A 24,653-nucleotide genomic window follows, 5' to 3' on the forward strand; every position below is an offset into this window, starting at 1 on the left:
ACGGCCAGGGTAAGCATAGCACGGAAGCTAGTCTATTGGCATCTATCGACGAAGATTCTACTCTGAGGAGAGGAAAGGAAACAAACAAAGTTCTGAGCTTGACGCGACGTCGATAAAGGTATCACCCTGGTGGGTCGTTGGTCCATGGTCAGGGTTAGGGTCTGGTGATCTCATGGTCCAAATGTCACAGACCGTATCATGCCCCTTCTTAATCAGTCCGGGAGCCAGCACGACTAGCACTCTCGAACTGATTACCCCATCGTTCTCGACTGCCATAGTGTCTGGATCAAATTTGTGCTGTCCAGGCGGCAGAATTTGCCACTCCACGGCGCTGTTGCGCAGGTGTATGTCCCGGTTAAGGGAAATTGCCGCGTCAAAAATGGTGGCCAATTCGTCCACTAGACCTGAATTATTGCGTCCATAGTTATTCAACTGAAGCACGGAATGGATAAAATCGGCTCAGTAGGCCAGAAGGGCCTTCCGGGCAGCAGGGTCGTTGCAGCGGTCGTTGCAGCGGTCGTTGCAGCGGTCGTTGCAGCGGTCGTTGCAGCGGTCGTTGCAATTAGGGCATTAGTATTTGTGCGCCACTCATGTAATGAGATGGCGATTTTCTCAGTCGGGCCTGCTGCTCGAAATTGGTTAGCCTAATTATAGTCATGGTTGGCAGGAGTGGCTAGCCAAATAGCCCTACTACCATAAACTGCGGAATACAGCTTCTGCATCGACTCTGGGTTAGGGTTTTTGTTCGCGCTTATTTATATGGCATACATCGGAGAACCTCAGTGTAATAGGCGCTATTAACGAAAATTCTAAACTGAAGAGAAAGAGAAATTACAATCAACGACTCGTGGGAGAGACGCGCTTAAATCCGGAGTTAGTGGACCCTTTGCAAACGCTGGGCTTAGCGTGGCTGGTGAGTGGAGTGGTGATTCTGAGGGTAGGTCGGTTGGCCTAATCCTCACAAGATGGAGATTTTAATTCTGGAAGGTGAATTGCATATTGTGGTTATGGCACTTTATAGGTTTTTAATTTAATTAACATGTAAGAATATTTCGTTAACCAGTATTTGTGTTATTAGTCGCCGAGAAACAACTTCAAATTTCCATACATCAACGCGATATTTCTGCGCAGCAACTCGCAGAGCTTCAGCTGCAAAGGTTCGTAGTAATTCGCTTAATTGTAGACCTTAACTGACGGCTATTAGCGAGATACTTAAAGATCGTCCCCTGGACCTTCCTGTTGTTCCCCAAGCACGTTACGACAGCAGCGATGTTCAAAACAGCCCGAGATGTGAAGGTCAAACTCGGCTTCGCATTCGGGAAACCATACACCACTGGGCAGACGAATGTGCTAAGCCTTTATTTTGGCTAGTTGGTCCTGCGGGGATCGGAAAATCGACCATCGCACGCACTATCGCTGACAGCTTCCATGATGAGAAACGACTTGTTGCTGGCTACTTCTTCAAAAGAGGAGAACGGGACCGCAATAACACGACTTGTTTGTTTCCCATCCTCGCTGCGCAACTTGCTGGCACAATTCCTCGCTTCAGAAGCTGTCTTTAAAAATCCCTTAGCGGTCTTGACAGAGATGCGGTGGAGAAAAAGGGCCTTGCCATCCAGTTCGAAAAGCTACTGTGGCTCCCTTTGTGTGATTTGCCCCCTACTGACGCGAACCATGGATCTCGGATTGTCGTCATCGATGCTTTGGACGAATGCGAGCAACCTGAACACCTCCCGCTGGTTCTTAGCCTACTTTCCACACTGGGTACTGTTAACGCGGTGTGCCTGCGGGTGTTAATCACAAGCAGATTTACGTCTGCTGTGGTGGCTGCCCTTGATGGCGTTCGCTATCGCAGTCTGCATCTAAAGGCAGAGCACCGAGACGAAACGCGAAGCGACGTTGCCAACTTTCTCAAACAAAGGTTTTCTGGTATCAAGGACAGGTGGGAGATCCTGGAGACTTGGCCGGATCAAAAACAACTGGATCACTTGATCCGTTTGTCGACAACACCTTCACCTCTATTCATCTATGCAGCGACTTTATGTCGCTTTATCGATGATCCCGATGAACGGGACGATCCCGCCGACCAGTTAGAGCTCTGGCTTCGTCAATGCGACAGTAACACTCCCCAGCTAGATCAGATTTACCTACCGATCCTACATCACGTTTTGTTCGGCACCTATAATATCCACGAGAAACCAAAGCCACTTGCGGAAAATCTTCGAAGGGAACTATTCGATGTTTTAGGAGCCGTCACACTCGTTGCCACTCCCTTGTCATACAAATCGGTCGCGGCCCTGCTTGAAATACCTTCACGTCGAGTCACTTTGCGGCTGCGTCATCTACACGCTGTCCTCAGCGTCCCGAGCGACCCTGAAACTCCCGTACGACTCCTGCATAAGTCATTCAGCGACTTCCTTCTCGGCCCTGTCAATCCTGAGGCGAGCGATTATCGGGTAGACGCTGCACAAACACACTCTATGCTAGCGGCACAAAGCATCAAACGCATGAAGGCGGGGCTCAAACGTGATATCTGCAACATGCGAAAGCCAGATGTGCTCAGAGATGAGATCGACAAGCAAGTGATAGATACATACATCTCCGCCGATCTCAAATATGCGTGCCTGTACTGGGTTTACCATTTACAACAAAGTGCAGCGCCGCCGGGAGATGAAGTTCGCCTGTTCCTCAACACTTACCTTCTTTATTGGTTAGAAGTCTTAGCACTTTTGGGTAAACTCTCGGATGGTGCCGCGGCGATGAAGCAGCTTTTCGCTGTATGCCAGGTTAGTGAAGCTGAATCTTGTGCAACGCTTAAACTAATGCTTCCCATAGCAGTGTCCCAAAGTATCTGAAGAACTGAGCGAGCTGATCAAAGATGCCAGCAAGGTTATTGCAACTTTTGGATCTATGATTGAGCGAACCCCCCTTCAAATTTACGGGGCATTAATAATGCTTTCCCCAATCGCAAGCAAAGTGCGGCAAAGGTTTTGGGCCCAAGGACCAAAGAATCTTCTTATTAAAGGGATAAAACCTGACTGGGATGCGCATCGCCAAACACTCGAGGGCCACGACAGTTGGGTTAACGCAGTGGCCTTTTCGCCGGACGGCCAGGTGGTAGCGTCGGCGTCAAGCGACAAAACGGTGCGGCTCTGGGATACGGCAACGGGGGCGCGTCGCCAAACATTCGAAGGCCACGATAAATGGGTTAACGCAATGGCCTTTTCGCCGGACGGCCAGGTGGTAGCGTCGGCGTCGTGGGATAAAACGGTGCGGCTCTGGGACGCGGCAACGGGCGCGCATCGGCAAACACTCCCGCTAGGATTCACTACAAATCTGACGTTCCACTCGTCATCTAGCACGGTATTGTTTACTGATGTTGGAGCTGTGGATCTTCTTACAAATTCTTTATTAAGCGGATTATCGTCACCCCAGGCACTGCCCTCATCTTCAACTACCTGCAACATTGGCCTTAATCCTGAAAAAAATTGGATTATGGTAGGGAATGCAACGATTCTCTGGGTTCCTGTGGAATACAGGCCAACTTCGTCTGCTGTTCGAGGCTCGACGATGTTTATAGGTTGTTCATCGGGTCGTGTCATTCAGGTCTTATGCATAATGAATTGATGGCAGCAACATTGTGCAATTACAATCGGGAAATTTCATAATCTCATGTATCATATCTCTATTAGCGTGTCACAGGAAGGATTCAAGAAACTGATTTTTTACATATTTGACTTTTGCAATAGCTTTTAAGTGTTGCCACTGTTATTCCGTTGGATTTCTTTAGGTTTGGCGTAATAATATTTGAAGCTCAAATAACGCTACACGCCCGGTTAGTCAGCTAAGTCCGATTGAGGGCGTGGTTGAAAATCCCAGCTGTTTCAATGATCAAGTCTAGAATATGACGTATTTCCTAGTCATAGGAAACGCCCCCACTAGCGCACGCCGTTGTCCTGCAAGTCGCTTGGCCAGCACGAATGAGTATACAGTGCTTAACGCAATCATTATTAATACTGTATGGAGCAAGAGTTGAAATTTGATGTATGTTGTCGAGAGGAAGATGGTTATGCTCCTAACTGTACATGTTCTAATTTTAAGCAGATAACACCGCCTCTAATTTAGGCTTTGAAATAAAAAGAAATCTTTAACACTGTGTAACCGGAAATGGTTTCGCGAGCAACCATCCGCAGGGTAGACCCTGAGCTAAGGCTTATTTGGGAGGGAGCTCCAAACATGGATACACTTAGCGATGTATCTGCTGTCCGCGACGCATTCGCATCCCATTACCCGGACATATTCGGCCTCCCCCATCTGCCAGTCTCCACTCAACTACCCTCACACAACGTCAAGTCCGCCGACGGCACCCAAATAAAAGTTATGCATTGTATCCCCGAGGCACATGCAGGAATAAATGCGCCACCGGATCGTGCAGTTATAGTCTGTTTTGGCGGCGGTTTCATTATGGGAAACGCGGACAGCAACATTAATTTTGCCGCCAACATGGCAATCCAGACACACAGCCATGTGTTCATGCCAAACTACCGCCTCGCACCGGAACACCCAGCACCAGCGGCCGTAGAGGACGTCTACGCCACGCTGAGGTGGGTGCAGACGCATGCCGCAGGGCTCGGTATTAATGCGGAACGGGTGGTTCTTTTTGGTGTGAGCGCTGGCGGCGGAATCGCCACCGGGACGGCCCTAATGGCTTACGACAAAAGCCTCACCAGTTCGGAAAAGCTTCCGCTGCCGGCCGGCTTGGCTCTGCGGTACCCTATGTTAGACGACCGCACGGTCGGGTCGATCGAGGACCCGGAGCATTGCTACCATGTCTGGAACTGCGTAGTCAATGAAGTTGCATGGACAGCGTACGCAGGCGGCAAGGAAAGAGCGGAAAGAACGAACGATATCATTTCTATATACGCGGCGCCAGCGCGGGCTGGGCCGGATAAGCTGCGGGGCCTCCCGCCTACATTTGTGGACGTCGGGGGACTGGACTTGTTCCGCGAAGAGATTACCAAGTTTGTAGCCGCGCTGGCCACCGCCGGCGTTGACGTCGAGTTCCACCATTACTCGGGGCTTCCACACGGCGTTGAAATGATGGCGCCGGGGATCAGCAAAGCCATTGCCATGAATAAGAATACCTGCAGATTTGTTGGTAGATTTTAGCCCTAGAGAATTAGACCAATAGAACATGGCGCAATAAGTGCAAAACAGGGAGATGCTTTCGAAGGCTTGCATCCACAAAGCCGGCGGGGCCAAACTAATAGGGAAACCAGTCGCAACCCCGCTATTAAACCCTCCTGCTAGCTCCAGGTAAAATACAATAATTTCAACGCATGACGGGGGTTACAGCTGCAGCAGAACGAATTGTATTTACCAGCTGTGAGAACCAAGCATGAAAAACTAGCTAATTACCCCCGCCTATTTATTTCCCGCAGCTTCTTTTTTACAATCTTCCAATGCTTAGGATGCAGTGTACCCTAAACCCAGGCGCCATTTTCCCTCCTCGCGAAAATAAATAGCTGCATTTTGGCAAGCATGAAAAAGGAGTGCTTGGGAATGACCAAAATTCCAACCGGAGTGCAACCTTTGTGCGGCTCCATAGATGCATTAGCCCTTTTTTCCTGACCCGCAGCAACAGGCGCCATGGCTGTGGTTTTCTGGTTAACACTGCCGCTCATTTTGCTTGTAGCTGGAGATGTTACCCTGGGCACCGCCTCCGTAACTTTGCCTTTATCGACTGGTTTATTCCTTGTAATTTTTTAACAACCGCTGGCGCGAATATGTTCATTTCGAACAATGGTCCTACTTTAACTGCTAAGCTAAAGGTGACCTGAAAGCAGTCGATGCCTCCGATAACGGGGAGCCCAACTAGGCGGGAGGCGTATGCTTTCAGCTGCACCTTGGCAAAAGCGCGAAGTTGAGGCTCTGTCAAGCCGGCGTGGAGGCTCGACCGGACCGATGCCGCCGCCAGACCTAGGGACGAAAACTTCGTCCGCGCGGTGTGGTCCCCTTGGTCCTTGGGAATCACGGCTTGGGTGGAAAGCAGAGCTTGGACAGATATGGTGAGGTTGGAAATAAAAACACCGAGCTTGGGCAGTCGAGCTGTCAACGACGGAAGGTGATCGCGGATATTGAGAATAATGGATATATTGACAGTGCGGCGAGACTTAGGAGGCAGAGCGGTATTTGATTCGAAAGGCCCGCAAACGTGTAAGCCCATGCCGTCAAAAGCTTACTGAGCCCGGCACCATCCATAATTGCGTGCAGCCAGGTCAAACATGTCAGCGTGGCGTCTTCAAAAGACACAATATGAAGCCACAGCTGGGGCAGGTCCGAGCGCAGGTAATCGTCCAAAGATTTGGGTACTCCATTCGGCTGTGCGAACTTATGAAATTTCGCGGGCGATGGCGCCAGGTTAATCTCCTCTGGCTCATATGTAGGCATTTAACGACCCAGCTCGTAATTTTGAACGCGACAGTAATAAATTGCATGAAAAAAGCCAAAGGCCGGTCGTTGTTCGGTGAACTCCTTTGTTACGCGAATTACCAAATAACCCTTTTCCTGTTTTGGCCGTTAGTCTTTCGGAAATTCTAGCGACGAATATTCGGGCTAGCTAATAAAGTTTGCCTTACCTGATCTGCTTTTAATGCTGTTTGATCTTACATTCCTGCGAAGTCGTCCGCCAAGTTTCCTCCAATCCCCCGTCTTTATAACGCTGACGAGTGTCTTTTGCAGTCTGACTGGGTCGAGGACTTGGTCGAATTTAAACATGGTCCAGCCCACCATATTACTGATTGCGCCCACTCGGTCAATTGCATTAAGTTGGAAGACGTCGTCCGTAGGGACGTTGGTCACCCGCCTGGAGCCCATATATTTGAGGAAACCTCTCATGTTGACAGCGTCGAATTTGAATGGGAAATTTTAATATAATATAGATTTATACTTCTAAGGGCGATTTGCTGCTCAATTTGTCAAATAAATATCGATGTGGCATCTTTGATTTTACGGACTTGCTGAAATGATATGTTTTATTTACGGGCGTGCAATCGCACGTACGCAAAACAACTAAAGCTCAAACTTCGTAATAAGTACGATTGGATTATAAAAGTGGAGTTCGGTTTAGCGTGACCTGCGATCGATGCGACCTTAATTCGGTCGAGGAGATATGCTCCCTAAAACGGGCTCCTTCAGCGCTTGTCTTTGGTGGACAGAAAAACGGTCAACACCTAGGGACCAAACCCGGTCGCATTGAACGATAAGGCGATAAGCCACACGACGGACCAATTTCCAAATTTTTGGTGAATATCAGTGGAAACCTTTAGCAAAAAAAAAGGAGGCGTACGTCGAATTGAGGTTTAGAGGTGCATGGCGTTTACAGAACCCCTAAGCTCGAAACAAAATTCCATCCGGAAGCACGTTGATAATATAAAAATGGTATTGCAAGTATTTTTTACCTTCAATATTATTTCCATCAATTAAAAAACTGCCTTTCCATCATGTTTTAACTAATGCGAAAGCAGATGTCTCTTTTCTAAAACTTATATTTCGTCCTTGGAATTTGCCTGCAGTTTCGTTCCGTTATTTACATCTTTAAGCCCAAAAAAATTCAGAACCTTGCGCGGTGATTAAACATTTATCAAACCATTTGGCCTATTTAGTCAACGCCGCGATATTCGAAAAAGTCGGAAAACTCGCGCATTGCTCTCATTTTACACACAAGCTCTTTTTCCATAGTTACCGAAAAAACGCAGCCTTCGTCGGGGTCAGTGGACCTGACAGGGGGATATATAATAACAGCACCCTCCGTCGAAAAGCCGCCGAACAAATGTCGGTACGTAATCGGTTTCCCGAACCCAAAGTTAAAGCTGCTAACGTCGGCAGGCCTGTGATCAGTCACAAACATGCTCATGGGTGGACACGAATCTAGTCGCAGGCTGAGGGTACTTTTGTCCCGAACAGGCGCCACTTTAGCCAGCAGTTTGTTAATATGCTCGTTGTCGCAGCCGTTTGTCAGCGCGCGGATATAGGACGCCAGCTTGCTTAAAGGCGCCTCGTCCACTACTTCGGCGACCGTCAATGGGGTAACAGGGCTCGTGTTTGAAATAGCGCAGCCCAACGCGTTGCGCATTAATCCCTGGGGCAAAAGCGGGCCGTGAAGCCGCGGTCGTAGGTTAATGGCCTCGCCCCACCACAAGACTGTATCTCGCGAAGGTTCGTACAAAGCAACCCTCACTTTACTAAGGACACGCCAAAGATAGGCACACGAGGCATCATACGTCGACACCCAATCGCCGCCTTGGGGCGTGGCGAGCCTCTTTAGCTCGGCCGCTTTACTTTTGGGCAGGTGGAGCAGCACCGCCTGCTGTTTCCGGTGATTTTGGTTCCTCTGGGGTACAGGCGGGCCATCAATCAGCTCATCAGCCGGAACTTCAATGGTCAAGCGCGATGCGTCCAGGTTTGCCGGGTCGAAAGGCGGGAAGGGCGTCGAATTGGCCAGGGCTGCACAATTGGCCGCCAGCTGCATGATGTAGTTTTTAAATCCAATTGCATCCAAGGCGTAATGATGAACCTGAACGACCAAGACCAAGCCACCGGTGCACCGGTTGATCTGGTAGGCGGACACGGCAGGGCTGCTGTCTGGGTTTGCCTCAGGTCCCTCGCCCCATGTCATCGTTGGAATGCCTGTTTTGATTGTTGTCAGTTTTTTCTACACGGTAAGGAGTGATTGGATGGAATAGCTCACTCCAAAGATTGATATCTTTCAAGGTCTCGCCTCCAAAATGGCCCTTTTCGATGTCATCCAGAGTCGGAATACCGGTATTTGGATCCATATTATGGATGACAACCTGCACTTTTGACTCGCGCTTTTGAACAAATGAATACCGGCCCTGCTCATCCTTCTCAATTGTTCCGCATAAATGTTGAGCCTGAGCGAGGGTATGCATTAGCCCAGACTTTAGCAGCTCCACGGCCCGGCTTTTTTCTTCATCCCGGAGGCGGAAGAAAATGGCGTAATTGGTGTATGCGCAATTGGGGATGGTGTCAATGGTGGAAAGCTTAAATGGTTTCTCAATCAGGGTTGACTCCCGGCCTAACGGCTGGAGATAAATTGTTTCTTTAAACATTGTGTGGAATGCGAGGATATGTATTGGACGGAGTTAGGAGATTCAAAAAAAACAAGGTTGGCCAAAACACCTAATAAGTATTCCATGCAATATATTATCGTAGCAAAAGGTGACGCAGCAGTTAAAAGGTCCAAAATTGGGGTTTTGAAATAAATTTGAAATTCCGTCCCCGCCCTCACGAACCCAAATATGTTGTGATATGGACCGCGTCACAGGTGTCATCCTTCCGCAAGCGGCGAACTCTGTGGTTATCACGTCCAACTTTTGGTCCCGTTTTGGTTCTCTAATAACTATTTCGCTTCGTTAAAAACCAGTTTTGCGAGCAGTGTTATGGGAACACTCCATTGTGCGACCACCGGAAATGTGGGGCACGATAATACACTAGCCACTACTTTTCTACTGGTTCCAGACCTTTAGTTTACATCACCAACCTTTTCCCATATTCCATCACGATTTCAGCACCAACATATCGAGCTTGGCATCACATAAGGAATTAGGACCATTAATTATCAATTATCTATTCAAATCTATATTGGCACCCCTATACCACCCAATGGGGCACTGCGGGGTTTGGGATTTAGTTCAATTTCCAGGGTGTTTTATTATTTGAGCTACCTGGGAGGTATATTCCAGTAGGGAAAGGTGCGGTTATGTAAGATTTCGAAATTTCAATATCAGGAGCAGAGCCAATCTTGGGGCATTTCTCTGCAAGGCGGCAAATATTACGAAAACGATCCTAAAGAAACTAGGCTGCGATATAGGGGCGATTCTATTCGAAGATTTTAAGCTAATTGTAAAAAAAGAAGAGTAGACGCACCTAAGCGAACAAACAACCAACGAACCCTGGCGCCTTGACACGTGAGGTGGAGCTAGTCACGGTTGGCAGTCACCAAGGCACGCCACTCCGTAACAGCAAAAAGGTGTTTTTCTTTTGCCCATTTCGGTTTAATAATCAAAGCTTGCCGCGACAGATTTTTACCAGGGTATAATAATATGGTTGTTTCATATTCCGTATTTAAATAAGTACATTGTTCGAATGAAAGAAAGAAACCAACACGACCGTACCCGATTCGTGGAACATTGCTATTGTCCGGGATTTGAACGGCGCGCGCTGGGACACTCGTGTACAGGCCGCATAACTAAGGCCCATCCAGCGTTAAAACTTGACCTCGTTAAACAAGGCACTTGTCGCTGTACCGCAAACCATGTCCGAACCTGAACACAGGGTTTTTAGTGTCAAACGGCACGTCTTCCATTGACTCTTCGACGGCCTTCTGCGAGCGAGGCAAATCAAAAGGCAACTTGCCCTCCGGGGCTGCAATACCAAAAACTACATCCAAAAAGGCCTCGGTTCCGCTTCCAAAGCTGCCAAACACGGCGGCGGCGCCTTCTGCGACCTCAGGAATAGCGGCTGGCCTGTCTAACATCATGTCGACGACGGTGGGGACGGTTTTGTAGATGGCAGCCTGGCGTGCCTTCTCTGTCGCGTTGAATTCGAGCGATCCAGCATGGAACCGGGACTCGAAACCGCCCGGCCGAGGTTCGTAAGGCGCTTGTAAGCGGAGAAAAGCGTAGTCGGCCTCTTCTGGGGTTTTGACAACCAAGAAATTACGATTTTCGAGGGTGGTAGCGTTAAAGCCTTCGATGTAGAACTTTGTCGAGGTACTGACCCTGGGTCTTTTGAGAGGTAGCAACTCGTTTCTGTTGATGAGGAGAGTGTAGGCTCTGCGCTGCGCGTCTTGGCCAAGACGGACGAAATAATCGTTGCCCACGATGCTCCGAGCGGTTTCAGGGTCGACGAAAGGGTTTTCAAAAAGGCCCAGAAGAAACTTTTCGCGGAGGAGACGTTTGACGGAGACGTCGATGCGACTTTCGCTGACGTTGCCCTCCTTGACCAGCTGCACAACCAGTTCAGGCCGTGCCTCGCCGCCAAACTGGTCAACACCGGCGTCGAGAATACGTAGGGCTCGATCGAGTTCCGACAGGTGCTCCACGCCCCACGCGCGGGCCGGCATATCCTGGCCAAGGATCATAGTGTCCGTGATCAAACCCCAGTCGGAGAGCACAATCCCTTTAAAGCCGAGCGTTTCCCTCAAAAGGCATGTTACAATCTGTTTGTTGAAAGAAAAGCCGACGGGGTCGTATTTGGTACCGAGCGGGCGTGAATAGTACGGCATGATTTGCCGGGCTCCCGCTGCGATAGCAGCTTTAAAAGGTGTGAGGTGATATTCAAAATTGTTACCGGGATATACTTGGTCTTTGCCGTATGCGAAATGGGAATCCTCGCCATTTTTCATCGGGCCGCCGCCAGGGAAATGCTTCGTAACAGTTGTAACACTGTGGGGCCCAACCTGCCCGCCTTGAAACCCTTTGATGTATTCGACAAGAAGCTCAGCGGTAAGGGTGGCGTTCTCGCCCCAAGTGTTGCCTTGACGAGCCCATCTCGGCTCGGTCGCGACATCTACTTGGGGGTGCAAGGCCGCCCGAATTCCGACGGCCCGATATTCCTCGCGCGCGATCTCAGCAAACTGTCTCACCAGGTGTGGGTCGCGCAACGCGGCGAGTCCTAGCGATTCGGGCCATTGAGAAAAGGCGCCGGCCCGCACACCTGTGCCAAAGTTGTCTGTAAAGCTGTGTCGTGGATCCGACGATATGGTGACCGGAATGCCAAGACGTGTGTTTAGTGCGCGCTGCTGAACAAGGTTGACGAATTGCGCTGTCTCCTTTGCATCTATTATCTCGTCTGCGATGTTGAAGTGTGTCATCAACTTCTCGGCTATCATGTTTTCCGTGCTGTTGCGCCCTTCGCCCCCTTTGTCAAGAGTCCCACGCGGTCCCTGGAAGATCATGGTTTGGAAAAGCTGACCGGCTTTTTCTTCGATGGTCATACGCTTAACAAGGTCCTCAACGCGATCGTCGACGCAATAGGTGGTGTTTTTGTAAATGGGCAAATCATTGCTGCTGTTGGTCGGTTCATGAACCGAAGCAGAGCTGAGCAGTGGCTCGTAGTAAGTTAACAGCTCACTCCCAAAGGGAAAATCAACGCTGCGAGCTTTTTATGGAATCTCATGATGGCCAAATCTTCGGTAACAAAACTGCCACGGAGTTGGATTGACGGCGCAGGCCATACGTCCAGGCTGGTTCAAAACAGCCCTCAGCCAGATATATGCAAGTTGATCAAACAACCGGTCCTTCCCCGACCTGAATGTGATCCTGAAAATTGTGGGGTAAAAAGTTGCAGATTCGCATTGAACTTGAACAATCCCAGATTCGGTCCTATGTTCCCAAATTTGGAGCTCCTTCTTTAATCCACCCAGATTTGGGCCTGGCCCGAGGCCCACAATTGTTCCGCCCCGTAACCGCATTTTTTACATCACGGACAAAATACGTTTTTCTTTGTGTGTTTCCTTCTTGAGCAAATGATTCGCAAGAAACATGCTATTTTTTGCTACTTAAGAAATAAGCTTATCAAAGGGATTGGGTGGATCCATGCGTCAGACGTAGTGCGAATGATGTTAAAACACAAAGAACAAACGGTATTAGTAAGGAAACAGTCCAGCGGGCTACTTGCGAGACCTGAGGCGGAGCACAAAACGAAGCGACGATTGTTTAGTAAAGAAACAAGGTGTACCCCAAGGCAACGGGGGCCTAAATATTTGAACAAACCGAACAGTAGCATCGACGTAAAATGGAAAAATGAATTGGCACCTTGACGCGCGATATCAGCCGTTATTAGCCGTTGGCCACAATTTGCGTTTCGTAGGAATTTGTTTCTCCACCATCGAAGAGCCACCTGACAAGGCCACAAANGCTAAGCGCCTCATTGGCCTTCCGAAGGCTGCGGTTCTCTGCTTCAAGAAGCGTGGTCCGATGAGCAATTGATTCTAATCCTTTCGCCAATTGCTTCACTGCCTCAAAAATCGGTGAAGGAGAGCTATTTTGGTGACGGCTAATTCGAGTTTTAACAAGCGTTGATTGACAAATAGCTTCTGTCGGGTTGTGCGGCGTCTGAGAGACCCAAGATTCGGTGGTGGGAAAAGTAGGCTCTTTGGGTGAAGGCGTCCGTATTTTGATATCCAGTTTGGAAATCACGGCTTCCGGGTTATAAGGGATAAGTCCAGCTCCCCTAAAACCCCCAGCCATATTGTCTTTTGTCATAGAAACTTCGTACGCCGCTACAAAAGCCAAAAAGAACTCGACCTTACTGATGTTGTTAATGTGGGCCCGGATGAAGTTGTTGATTTCTTGTCCGTACGCCCGCTTCAGGACACCGAACACTCCGACGTCAAGTGGCTGGGTTAGGTGAGATGAATGAGCAGGCAGGCAAATTGGAATTATGTTGTTATTTTTGCAATAGCCCTCAAATTCGGGTGATTGATGACTGCCGTGCCCGTCGAGCACTAACATCCGATATGCGCCTTTTGTCCGCGACTTTGTATGTTTGTCGAAATGCTGAAGCCAGTCGAGGCCAGTTTCATTATCGGTCCATCCGTTGGCAGTAGGTTTCAGGCGCCACATGTCCGGAAGACCGCCTTCTGTATACCAATTGGCCAAATGGTAAACGCCTTTGACGATGATATATGGGGGCACATCGTAGCCGTCACTACTAATGCAGCAGATTGCAGTTGCCCATTCTCGATTGCCGGGTTGTATTTTTTTGCTTTTTCCGCGTCTTTCGGACCCAGTTACGACCATATGTCCGCAAATTTGTCCCATCATAAAACCGGTTTCGTCGAAATTGTAAATGTCGCAATCCTGGATACCATATTTGGCCTTTATATTGGCCACCAAACGAAACCACGCGTTTAACGCGTCAGGATCTTCGCATAGGGCTCTTTGAAAATCGTAGGCGCGAGAGAAACGCGTCTTCAATTCTGCACGTCGCTGGACAAAGCGATTTGCCCAACGAGTCCCGACTGGTCGCGCGTCCCGCGCAGCGAGAAGATGGTCGGCCATTGCGGCCACATCGGCAGTCTGAGGCGGAAATCCTCGGGAATCCAGGTCCAATATATATTGGACAATTGCTTCCTCTTCGCTTTCCGTCAACTTTTGAGCATTGGGTCGACGGTCGGCCAAAGACTGTACCCCGTTTATTCTGGTTTGGAGCGTCGATCGGGGCACATTATAAGTAGTAGTAGTAGTAGTAGTATTAGTTAACGCCGGGCTCGGCCCGGCTTGTTAGCCGGCCGTTAGCAACCTCCCGAGGGGTATCTCGGCGCGCGTTCTATCTTCTTTATTTACACAGGGGGAAAACAAGGAGGGCAGAGGCGGATCGTGCCTGACCGGGTTCGGGCCCGGTCCTGCTTAGGGGGTTAGTTCACTGACGCGACCCCGTGCCTAAGGTGCACGGAGGGTTCGTCTGACGGCTTGTGCCGTGAAGTGTGGGTGAAAAGGCAGTAAGTCTATTCCTCGTCAGAGTTCGAGTCGTTTACGATCGGTGTCCCTAGGCGTAAAGTGCGTTCGTGGCGCGCGGGGCGCTGGCGGGCCGCTCTGGGGCGGGCGCTGAAGTAGTTGGTGGCTATCGAAAACGCCTCAAAGCTTTTCGGTTGCCCGAAGCTTGTCTGGAAGAATTTCCAGCGTTGGGCGCGATTTGGCGGCCCGGCCGGCCGGTCGTTATCAGGCCACGGCCAGTTTCTCCACACCGCCCGCGAATAGCGGCAGTGCACCGGGTGCTCAGGGGAGGTCCGCTTCCAGCACCAGGCACACGAGGTGTTTGCATCCTGGTGGTTGAAACGGTCATGGTAGGCTTTGAAATCGCCGTGGCCGGTCCTCATGGCCAAATAATGGCCCAGTAGGGGTCTTGGCAAACGCAGTTCCTCGGGCTCCTTTCTCGGTGTGTATTGGAATTTCCATTCCCTATATGCGGGGGACCGTTCACAGAGTTCTTTACGCCACCAGTCCTTCTCTATATTCGAAAGAATGGCTCTGAGGACCGTGCCGGCACCGCTATACGTGGTTTGCTGAGCCCTCGGGTCTGGGTCCGGCGGTCCGGCGGAGCCGGCCTTGGCCAGCTCGTCAGCCCGGTCGTTTCCCGGGATTCCCTGGTGCCCAGGGCACCAACGGACCCGAACCTCGGTACCTTGTTTTCGGAGTAGATCGACAAGGTCATGGAACTCCAGAAAGGCCCATTGGGACGAACGCGGCGCGTCGCCTCTAAGACCCCAAATAACCGAGGTGCTGTCCACACAAATCCAGATCCGGGCGCCTGGCTGGGCCTTGGCTGCCGCCTGTAGCCCTCTTAGGGCGCCAATCGCCTCGGCGTCGAAAACGTGGCTTTCCGGCGTAATAGATGCGGAGCCTGCGGCAAATTCCAGGCCCGCCCTAAAAGCGGCCCATCCGTACCCTATTTGGACGCAGTTGTTTTCGTGTTTTTCCGAACCATCCGTATATACCACGATATCGTCAGGTGATACCATGTCCAGCCATTCGATAAAGCGGCGGGCCGCTTCCTCTTTCGGGACTCCTCCGGTGGGGTCAGTGCGAGAATCCGGGGCATTGCGAGGTGCGCGCAACTCTAGTCTCCGGATCCGCGGGAGAAGTTGTGCAGCCGTTTGCAGGGTCGTGGCCGAATGGCCCGAGTTGCGGGCACGAGCTGTTTCACGCAGGCGGCTGACAAGGGGGTGCCCCTTGTCCGCGAGCCTTAGTCGGGCGCCGTATTTCAGGCGGGTGTAGGCCAGCGCGACGCGGGCCGAGGGTAGTCCTGCGTCCCTGAGAACAGTGGACGAGGGGGTGGTTTTATACGCCGGGAGGATTGCCCGTGCCGCTAAAACCAGCGGTTTGTTCAGTGCTTTGAGGAGTCCTCTTTGTTTGTGCGCTGGGTTGTACCATGCCTCGGCTGCGTAGGTGGCCGAGGAACCCACGCATGCCACCGCTGCCTTGCGAAGTGCAGCCGCAGGCGGTCCGTATCTTACTGCCCCAAAGCTTTTGAGGTGAGCAGCGACCGCCATTGCTTTGGCAGCCCTTTCGGCCACGTGGCGGCGCCCGTCTAGCCGTCGGCTGAACCAAAAACCAAGCCAACGCATGCCCGGGTAGCGCTCGGCCCCGGAGGCGCTTTGTCCGCGTCGACCGCCCGGTAGTTGGACCGGGGTAACCGTTCTACCATTAATCCGGATTTCCGGGTTGCGACCGTGCCTTTTCTTAGTGATATGGATCACCTCTGTCTTTTCCGCTGCAAAATGGATCTTCTCTTCCGCCGCAATTTCGTGCATATCCCGGAGTTTATCTTCCAGCCAACGTACGTTCTCCTCCAACGAGGGTGACGATTTCCATGTAAGCACGTCGTCTGCGTATGCCAGCCGCCACTTCGCACCGTTTTTGACGAGGTACGCCAGATATAGCATATATAGGATCGGGGAAAGGGGAGACCCTTGCGGGGTGCCGCACCCAAGCCGCCTAAAGCCCGTGGTCGTACCCTCCAGCCGGACTCGGGCCTGGCGGCCGCTTAAAAAGTTAATCACGAACCTAAGGAGCATTTTACTAAACCCGAGGCTCCGCATTTTCCGTATCAATCGCCCATGGAGGAGGGCGTCGAAGGCGCCTTGGACGTTGCATGCGACAAGGGTAACTTCCTCCCCGCGAGCTAGAGCCTGCTCGATGTCGTGGGCGAGGGCACAAACCAGATCCGTCGCCGATCGATTGGGTAGGGCACCGCCGTGGGTGCAGCTAAGGAGCCCGTTGTCGTGTATGGCCCAAGCTATCCGGCGTGCAACGAGCCTCTCGAGGCCTTTTCCGATGCAGGAAAGGAGGGCTATAGGCCGCCAGGATCGAACGCTGCTCCGGTCTTTCTTCCCCGTTTTCGGTAGCATCGCGACTTCGGCCTTCTTCCAAGGCGATGGGAAATGTCCGAGTTCCAGGCAACGTTGGTAGAGCCTGCGCACCGGCTCGGCCAACGAAGCCCATCCGGCTTTAAGTAGCCGGACGGTCATTCCGTCGATGCCCGGGGACGTGCTCGTAACCCCAATGCAGGAGCGCTCCGCCTCTTCCGCACTAACCTGGGTGTCCCAAGGGATTTTAGCCTCGTCCGGCGACCAGGCCTCCAAGGGGTCTCCCTGCAGGTCATCCTCCGCCGAAAATCGGCCAAGCACCTCCCGTTGCAATGCATCCGCTTTTGCTAAAGGCTCGCTCACTTGCTCGCCGTTAATAACCAGCGGCGGGGACCGGAGGCGTGGTCCGGCTCCCAGCCAGCCCACCATGTTCCACAAATCCTTATCGTCGCGCAGTTGGTCAATCCGGTGCCTCCAGTACTCCCGCTTCGCGGCCCGCACCCCTTTCGTGTAAGCTTTCTCCTCGGCAGAGGCGTTTGCCCTATTTACAGCGCTCCGCTTAACCCGCTGAAATTCGGCCCAAAGCCGTTGGCAGTTTTCGGTCCACCAGGGAGCCGAGCTGCCCCTTTTTCCCGCCGGCGTACCCACGACCCACGTCACTTGCTCCCATAAAGTTGTAAATTCAGCTACCCACGCGTCCAATGCGTAGCCATCGGCCGCGGATCCCGGGTCCGGCATATCTTGCATGCCAAAAGCAAGTAGCTCCGCGAACTTTGGTAGCCGGTCGTCCCTAACTGAGACGTTGACCGCCTCCGGACGGGAGACGCCGCGCGTCCGCAGCGTGGTATAAAGAGATTCGTGGTCGGAGCCTGTGTAAAGACTGCTGTCAACCACAGTTACCGTGCTGGGGAGGTTGGAAAAAACCATATCCAGTAAACCCCCGTCGCGGTGGGTGGGCACGCCGATATTTCCTGTAAAATGCATGCCCTGGGCTTGCGCCCATGCCGTCAGTTGATCCCCTCCGCGTGCGTCTGTGCGGCCTGGCTGGTATGCAGCAGCCGATACGTAAAAATCGCCGCCTATCACCGTGGGTCCATTTGGCACGGTATTGCATACCATTTCCAGCGCGGCCTCAGTACCCGGAGCCCTATATACGTTAATAAACAATATTCCGTTAATTTCGAGCCAAAGTACGTCCCGCGTATTTTGGCCCTGCGGTAACCGTCGTTGTGCGGCCCCTAGGGCTGCCCCCTTCTTGACGTAGGTGAGCACCCGGGGCCGGAGCCCAGTCATGGCTTCGTAAGTGATAGCGTGCCATTCGTCCACTGGCGCAAAAACATCATAGCCCGGGTGCGTTTGTGTAGTCGTCTTTAGCCCGCACCATGGCTCTTGGACGTTAACCAGGTCCACTTCTCTCTGGTAGCATAACTCCAACAGGCTCAGATGCACACCCATCCTTTTGCCTACGTTGGCCCAAACTACGTCGAGGCGTTCCCGCTGCATGTTGCCGAGCGAATATTTCGTCATATCAATCGATGGGTTGCTTCCAAGTCTATCACATCAGCGGGGCAAGGTTCGGCAGCCGCTGCGTCCTCCTCTATTTCGGCTGCCCAAACGATCTCGTCTTGCACGCGTTCCTGTTCAGCCTGCAGGAAGTTGCGGATGTCCGCCCCTGCCGCCTCGCATGGCCGCGCTCTTTTGTTTGAAATGCTCGATCGGGAGCTCGAGGTTTGCGAATGCTGCGATGAGGTGCTTAGGACCGGGATTGCAGGTGCTGGCTTTCGGCGGGCCGCCTCAGCCCGGTCGTTGATAATCGCGGCACGGTTGGCACGTCCGATTCTGCGGATCCCCTTTAGTTTACGCTGTGAAGGTCGTTCAAGCTTCCCATTTACCACCAAAGGTCGGGCAGGGCAGTTCTCATGTCCGGATGGGAAATGGCCGTGGCAGTTAACGCATTTGGGGGCTGCCTTGCACAGCTCTTCCTCTGTCGCATGTTTTGCTTCACCACATATGCCGCAACGCGCTTGCCGTACGCAGCGACGTATTTCGCAATATCCCTGGCAGCCATCGTAGTGGTGTGTAATTTTGCGTGACTTTTCAACCTTCCGCGCACGCCCCGACACCCCAAAAAGCTGAAAAGGCTTTACGGGTTGAAGGAAAGACACTATCCACGTGCCCTCAGCCGTATGCGGGTCGTATCCATGCCTGGAAATGTGCCAGTTGACTGGCTGCTGGCCTGCTGCCACGGTAATCTCCTCCTGGATTACATCATGTACGTCCTTTCTTCCGTCCAGGCAATTGAGCGTTCGGGGCACTCCAGAGACGGCGTATGTGTGCCAGGTTGTCGGGACAGTAACTTCCCGCGCGTCCAATGCGTCCATAATGGCCTTGACTGCGTTGGGGTTGAGGAGTTTTTGCCGTGTTTCCTCAGAGGCCACCGTAACACCCCAGCCCGTGGGGGTACGTTTGGCGTTTGGGATTTCACTGTGTGGCACCGAGACCAATTCGGCCAATTTGGTGGTTACCGCGTATGGCTCCCTCGTCACCATCCGCAATTTGTCATTTACGCGGATCAGGATGCGGTTGGCCGGCTGTTCTGTCAAACGTTTCGGGGCTTGGGGGCGGTCCCGGCCCGATTGGGAGGGAGCTGCGGAGCTGTCAGGTGCATTGCCGGGCGTCGTACGTATCGGGTACGAGCGCGTGGCCGGGGTTAAAATTCGCATTGGGGCCGCCGCTGGTGGCGTGGCGGCTCGCTCGGCCCATGTGACCGATTTGTTAATGGGCGTGCCTTTGCCTTTAGAGGCCGACGACGCCGTGCCCGTCCTTGTAATTAAGATGCTGCGCCTTTCGCTGGAACTGGTCGGCGAACGCGACGGAGAGCGCGAACGCTCTTTTTCAGGGAGGGTGCGACTGAGGAACCAGCCGCTGATCACATCGTCAAGTTCGAGAACAATTCTCCTAAGCGCGGCGTCCTCCGGGGCCTGTAAGCTTTCGAGCTTGGCTGCAAAAACCTCTTCGAGCCAGCTGCCGACTGTTTCCACGTTTTCCAGCTCCTGTTGCAGTGTTTTGATGGCCAGGGCCGGGAGGCTGGAGTACCTTCCGCGGCCGGCCGGCTCAGGCGCGTTAGCGGTGCGCGTGTCGAGAGATACGTGTTCCGACTCGGCCTGGCCCTGCGGAAAAGCCTGCGGCGTGCTCTGCGGGCGCGCGCGGCGGTTTGAGACCTCTGGTGAGGCCATGACGACCGGCGCCCGGAGGGCGAAAATTCTTCAGCTGTTAAGCTTATTGGTGTGTTTGGGTGTGAATCGCTAACAAAGGTGGGTCTGACCCATGAATGTGGAGGATGCTTGNCAACGTTGGTAGAGCCTGCGCACCGGCTCGGCCAACGAAGCCCATCCGGCTTTTAGTAGCCGGACGGTCATTCCGTCGATGCCCGGGGACGTGCTCGTAACCCCAATGCAGGAGCGCTCCGCCTCTTCCGCACTAACCTGGGTGTCCCAAGGGATTTTAGCCTCGTCCGGCGACCAGGCCTCCAAGGGGTCTCCCTGCAGGTCATCCTCCGCCGAAAATCGGCCAAGCACCTCCCGTTGCAGTGCTTCCGCTTTTGCTAAAGGCTCGCTCACTTGCTCGCCGTTAATAACCAGCGGCGGGGACCGGAGGCGTGGTCCGGCTCCCAGCCAGCCCACCATGTTCCACAAATCCTTATCGTCGCGCAGTTGGTCGATCCGGTGCCTCCAGTACTCCCGCTTCGCGGCCCGCACCCCTTTCGTGTAAGCTTTCTCCTCGGCAGAGGCGTTTGCCCTATTTACAGCGCTCCGCTTAACCCGCTGAAATTCGGCCCAAAGCCGTTGGCAGTTTTCGGTCCACCAGGGAGCCGAGCTGCCCCTTTTTCCCGCCGGCGTACCCACGACCCACGTCACTTGCTCCCATAAAGTTGTAAATTCAGCTACCCACGCGTCCAATGCGTAGCCATCGGCCGCGGATCCCGGGTCCGGCATATCTTGCATGCCAAAAGCAAGTAGCTCCGCGAACTTTGGTAGCCGGTCGTCCCTAACTGAGACGTTGACCGCCTCCGGGCGGGGGACGCCGCGCGTCCGCAGCGTGGTATAAAGAGATTCGTGGTCGGAGCCTGTGTAAAGACTGCTGTCAACCACAGTTACCGTGCTGGGGAGGTTGGAAAAAACCATATCCAGTAAACCCCCGTCGCGGTGGGTGGGCACGCCGATATTTCCTGTAAAATGCATGCCCTGGGCTTGCGCCCATGCCGTCAGTTGATCCCCTCCGCGTGCGTCTGTGCGGCCTGGCTGGTATGCAGCAGCCGCTACGTTAAAATCGCCGCCTATCACCGTGGGTCCATTTGGCACGGTATTGCATACCATTTCCAGCGCGGCCTCAGTACCCGGAGCCCTATATACGTTAATAAACAATATTCCGTTAATTTCGAGCCAAAGTACGTCCCGCGTATTTTGGCCCTGCGGTAACCGTCGTTGTGCGGCCCCTAGGGCTGCCCCCTTCTTGACGTAGGTGAGCACCCGGGGCCGGAGCCCAGTCATGGCTTCGTAAGTGCTCGCGTGCCATTCGTCCACTGGCGCAAAGACATCATAGCCCGGGTGCGTTTGTGTAGTCGTCTTTAGCCCGCACCATGGCTCTTGGACGTTAACCAGGTCCACTTCTCTCTGGTGGCATAACTCCAACAGGCTCAGATGCACACCCATCCTTTTGCCTACGTTGGCCCAAACTACGTCGAGGCGTTCCCGCTGCATGTTGCCGAGCGAATATTTCGTCATATCAATCGATGGGTTGCTTCCAAGTCTATCACATCAGCGGGGCAAGGTTCGGCAGCCGCTGCGTCCTCCTCTATTTCGGCTGCCCAAACGATCTCGTCTTGCACGCGTTCCTGTTCAGCCTGCAGGAAGTTGCGGATGTCCGCCCCTGCCGCCTCGCATGGCCGCGCTCTTTTGTTTGAAATGCTCGATCGGGAGCTCGAGGTTTGCGAATGCTGCGATGAGGTGCTTAGGACCGGGATTGCAGGTGCTGGCTTTCGGCGGGCCGCCTCAGCCCGGTCGTTGATAATCGCGGCACGGTTGGCACGTCCGATTCTGCGGATCCCCTTTAGTTTACGCTGTGAAGGTCGTTCAAGCTTCCCATTTACCACCAAAGGTCGGGCAGGGCAGTTCTCATGTCCGGATGGGAAATGGCCGTGGCAGTTAACGCATTTGGGGGCTGCCTTGCACGGCTCTTCCTCTGTCGCATGTTTTGCTTCACCACATATGCCGCAACGCGCTTGCCGTACGCAGCGACGTATTTCGCAATATCCCTGGCAGCCATCGTGGTGGTGTGTAATTTTGCGTGACTTTTCAACCTTCCGCGCACGCCCCGACACCCCAAAAAGCTGAAAAGGCTTTACGGGTTGGAGGAAAGACACTATCCACGTGCCCTCAGCCGTATGCGGGTCGTATCCATGCCTGGAAATGTGCCAGTTGACTGGCTGCTGGCCTGCTGCCACGGTAATCTCCTCCTGGATTACATCATGTACGTCCTTTCTTCCGTCCAGGCAATTGAGCGTTCGGGGCACTCCAGAGACGGCGTATGTGTGCCAGGTTGTCGGGACAGTAACTTCCCGCGCGTCCAATGCGTCCATAATGGCCTTGACTGCGTTGGGGTTGAGGAGTTTTTGCCGTGTTTCCTCAGAGGCCACCGTAACACCCCAGCCCGTGGGGGTACGTTTGGCGTTTGGGATTTCACTGTGTGGCACCGAGACCAATTCGGCCAATTTGGTGGTTACCGCGTATGGCTCCCTCGTCACCATCCGCAATTTGTCATTTACGCGGATCAGGATGCGGTTGGCCGGCTGTTCTGTCAAACGTTTCGGGGCTTGGGGGCGGTCCCGGCCCGATTGGGAGGGAGCTGCGGAGCTGTCAGGTGCATTGCCGGGCGTCGTACGTATCGGGTACGAGCGCGTGGCCGGGGTTAAAATTCGCATTGGGGCCGCCGCTGGTGGCGTGGCGGCTCGCTCGGCCCATGTGACCGATTTGTTAATGGGCGTGCCTTTGCCTTTAGAGGCCGACGACGCCGTGCCCGTCCTTGTAATTAAGATGCTGCGCCTTTCGCTGGAACTGGTCGGCGAACGCGACGGAGAGCGCGAACGCTCTTTTTCAGGGAGGGTGCGACTGAGGAACCAGCCGCTGATCACATCGTCAAGTTCGAGAACAATTCTCCTAAGCGCGGCGTCCTCCGGGGCCTGTAAGCTTTCGAGCTTGGCTGCAAAAACCTCTTCGAGCCAGCTGCCGACTGTTTCCACGTTTTCCAGCTCCTGTTGCAGTGTTTTGATGGCCAGGGCCGGGAGGCTGGAGTACCTTCCGCGGCCGGCCGGCTCAGGCGCGTTAGCGGTGCGCGTGTCGAGAGATACGTGTTCCGACTCGGCCTGGCCCTGCGGAAAAGCCTGCGGCGTGCTCTGCGGGCGCGCGCGGCGGTTTGAGACCTCTGGTGAGGCCATGACGACCGGCGCCCGGAGGGCGAAAATTCTTCAGCTGTTAAGCTTATTGGTGTGTTTGGGTGTGAATCGCTAACAAAGGTGGGTCTGACCCATGAATGTGGAGGATGCTTCGTACTGGCTTGAGTAGTTGGGTGAAATAAGTGGCAAAGGAGGTTTGACCAGTTTCCATTTTCAGAGTCTCGCCAATTCGATTTCTCAACGTAGACGGTGTGGCAGGAGCCATCTCTAATGGACTCGAATCTTGTGCACTTGAAAAAGTTATATCTGATGCTGGACCATTGTCGATGTTTCTGGAAGTTCTAGTGGCTTCTAATATCATGTCGACGGGCTGAGTATGGTATGAAATTAAACTTTGTACCGTCTCCCTTTGAGTCGAGTGAAGCGCAGTGGAGAAGCTTGCGTCCGGAGGGCGATCTATGTTCTCTGTAAGGTGGGTCTGGTGGCTAGAACCAGCCTGAACATGTGCTGACGTTAGCGTTTTTGTAGTGCTGGAAATGTCAGTCTGTGGAGACTGAGATTCGTTGAATGGGATTTTTGTTATGCTTGAAGGCGCCTGGAAATGTTGGGTGGAGGACGCAGGCACATTATTCGGAGTACTTGTATTTGAATATCGCTTATCATTCATGCGGCCAGCAGACCAGGTGCCTACCAGCCGGACAAGGCAGAGACCTGGACATATACCAGTCAGGATATGTAGATTGACAAACATCGTACGTTTCCTGACTAGTATGAAATCTTTGCTCCTTTGATCATAATTCTTGATCGTTTGAGTAATGAGGTGATGGAAAGAGGATATAAATGTATTTACCACGCTTCTCCAGCTCCACGTGCTCTAACAAGCATTTTGTCACATTACAGATCTACAAATAAATGGAGGATTGCCTTGAGAAGATCTAATGTTGCTCATAGAAATTAAACATCATCACACATCGGCAAATCGTTATGCCGCTAATGTATAGCACACAAGCATCAAATTGCTTTCGGGCCCAGAAGGCGAAGATTTCCCCCAAACAGCTAAACAAGGCGCTGGCAAGCTCTGGGCGAGACGAAAATGAAGTATCTTGCCTTTCACCCATAGTCGCTTGATGTGGCCCTGTGACGACAGTTCCTTCCACAATCAAGCTCAGGTGAACCAACACTTTATCCCGTTAAAAATGCATCCGGTTATAGCTCCAGCTTCTCCGTACGTTTAGAGATAAACAACCTCTTTCTCCCATATAAAGCGATCCCCAGTGAAAGCCCAGAATCCTCACGCATATTGTCTTG

The 24,653-nt window shown here is 52.8% G+C and overlaps 2 protein-coding genes across 2 annotated transcripts; one reads left to right on the plus strand and one right to left on the minus strand.

The window, feature by feature from the left end:
- Window positions 1-4,167: 4,167 nt before the first annotated feature.
- Window positions 4,168-5,983, plus strand: PpBr36_11407 (uncharacterized protein; the record flags this gene model as incomplete). The annotated part of the gene is made up of 2 exons (XM_029898509.1): window positions 4,168-5,154; window positions 5,879-5,983. The coding sequence occupies 2 exons, from the start codon at window positions 4,168-4,170 to the stop codon at window positions 5,981-5,983; spliced, it is 1,092 nt and encodes a 363-aa protein (XP_029743208.1).
- A 467-nt stretch (window positions 5,984-6,450) lies between these two features.
- On the minus strand, window positions 6,451-9,131 carry PpBr36_11408 (uncharacterized protein; the record flags this gene model as incomplete). Its single annotated transcript, XM_029898510.1, has 4 exons — window positions 6,451-6,567; window positions 6,670-6,890; window positions 7,720-8,688; window positions 8,750-9,131. The coding sequence occupies 4 exons, from the start codon at window positions 9,129-9,131 to the stop codon at window positions 6,451-6,453; spliced, it is 1,689 nt and encodes a 562-aa protein (XP_029743200.1).
- Between the last annotated feature and the right edge of the window lie 15,522 nt (window positions 9,132-24,653).

Source organism: Pyricularia pennisetigena, assembly GCF_004337985.1.
Source record: "Pyricularia pennisetigena strain Br36 chromosome Unknown Pyricularia_pennisetigena_Br36_Scf_22, whole genome shotgun sequence".
Taxonomy (NCBI): domain Eukaryota; kingdom Fungi; phylum Ascomycota; class Sordariomycetes; order Magnaporthales; family Pyriculariaceae; genus Pyricularia; species Pyricularia pennisetigena.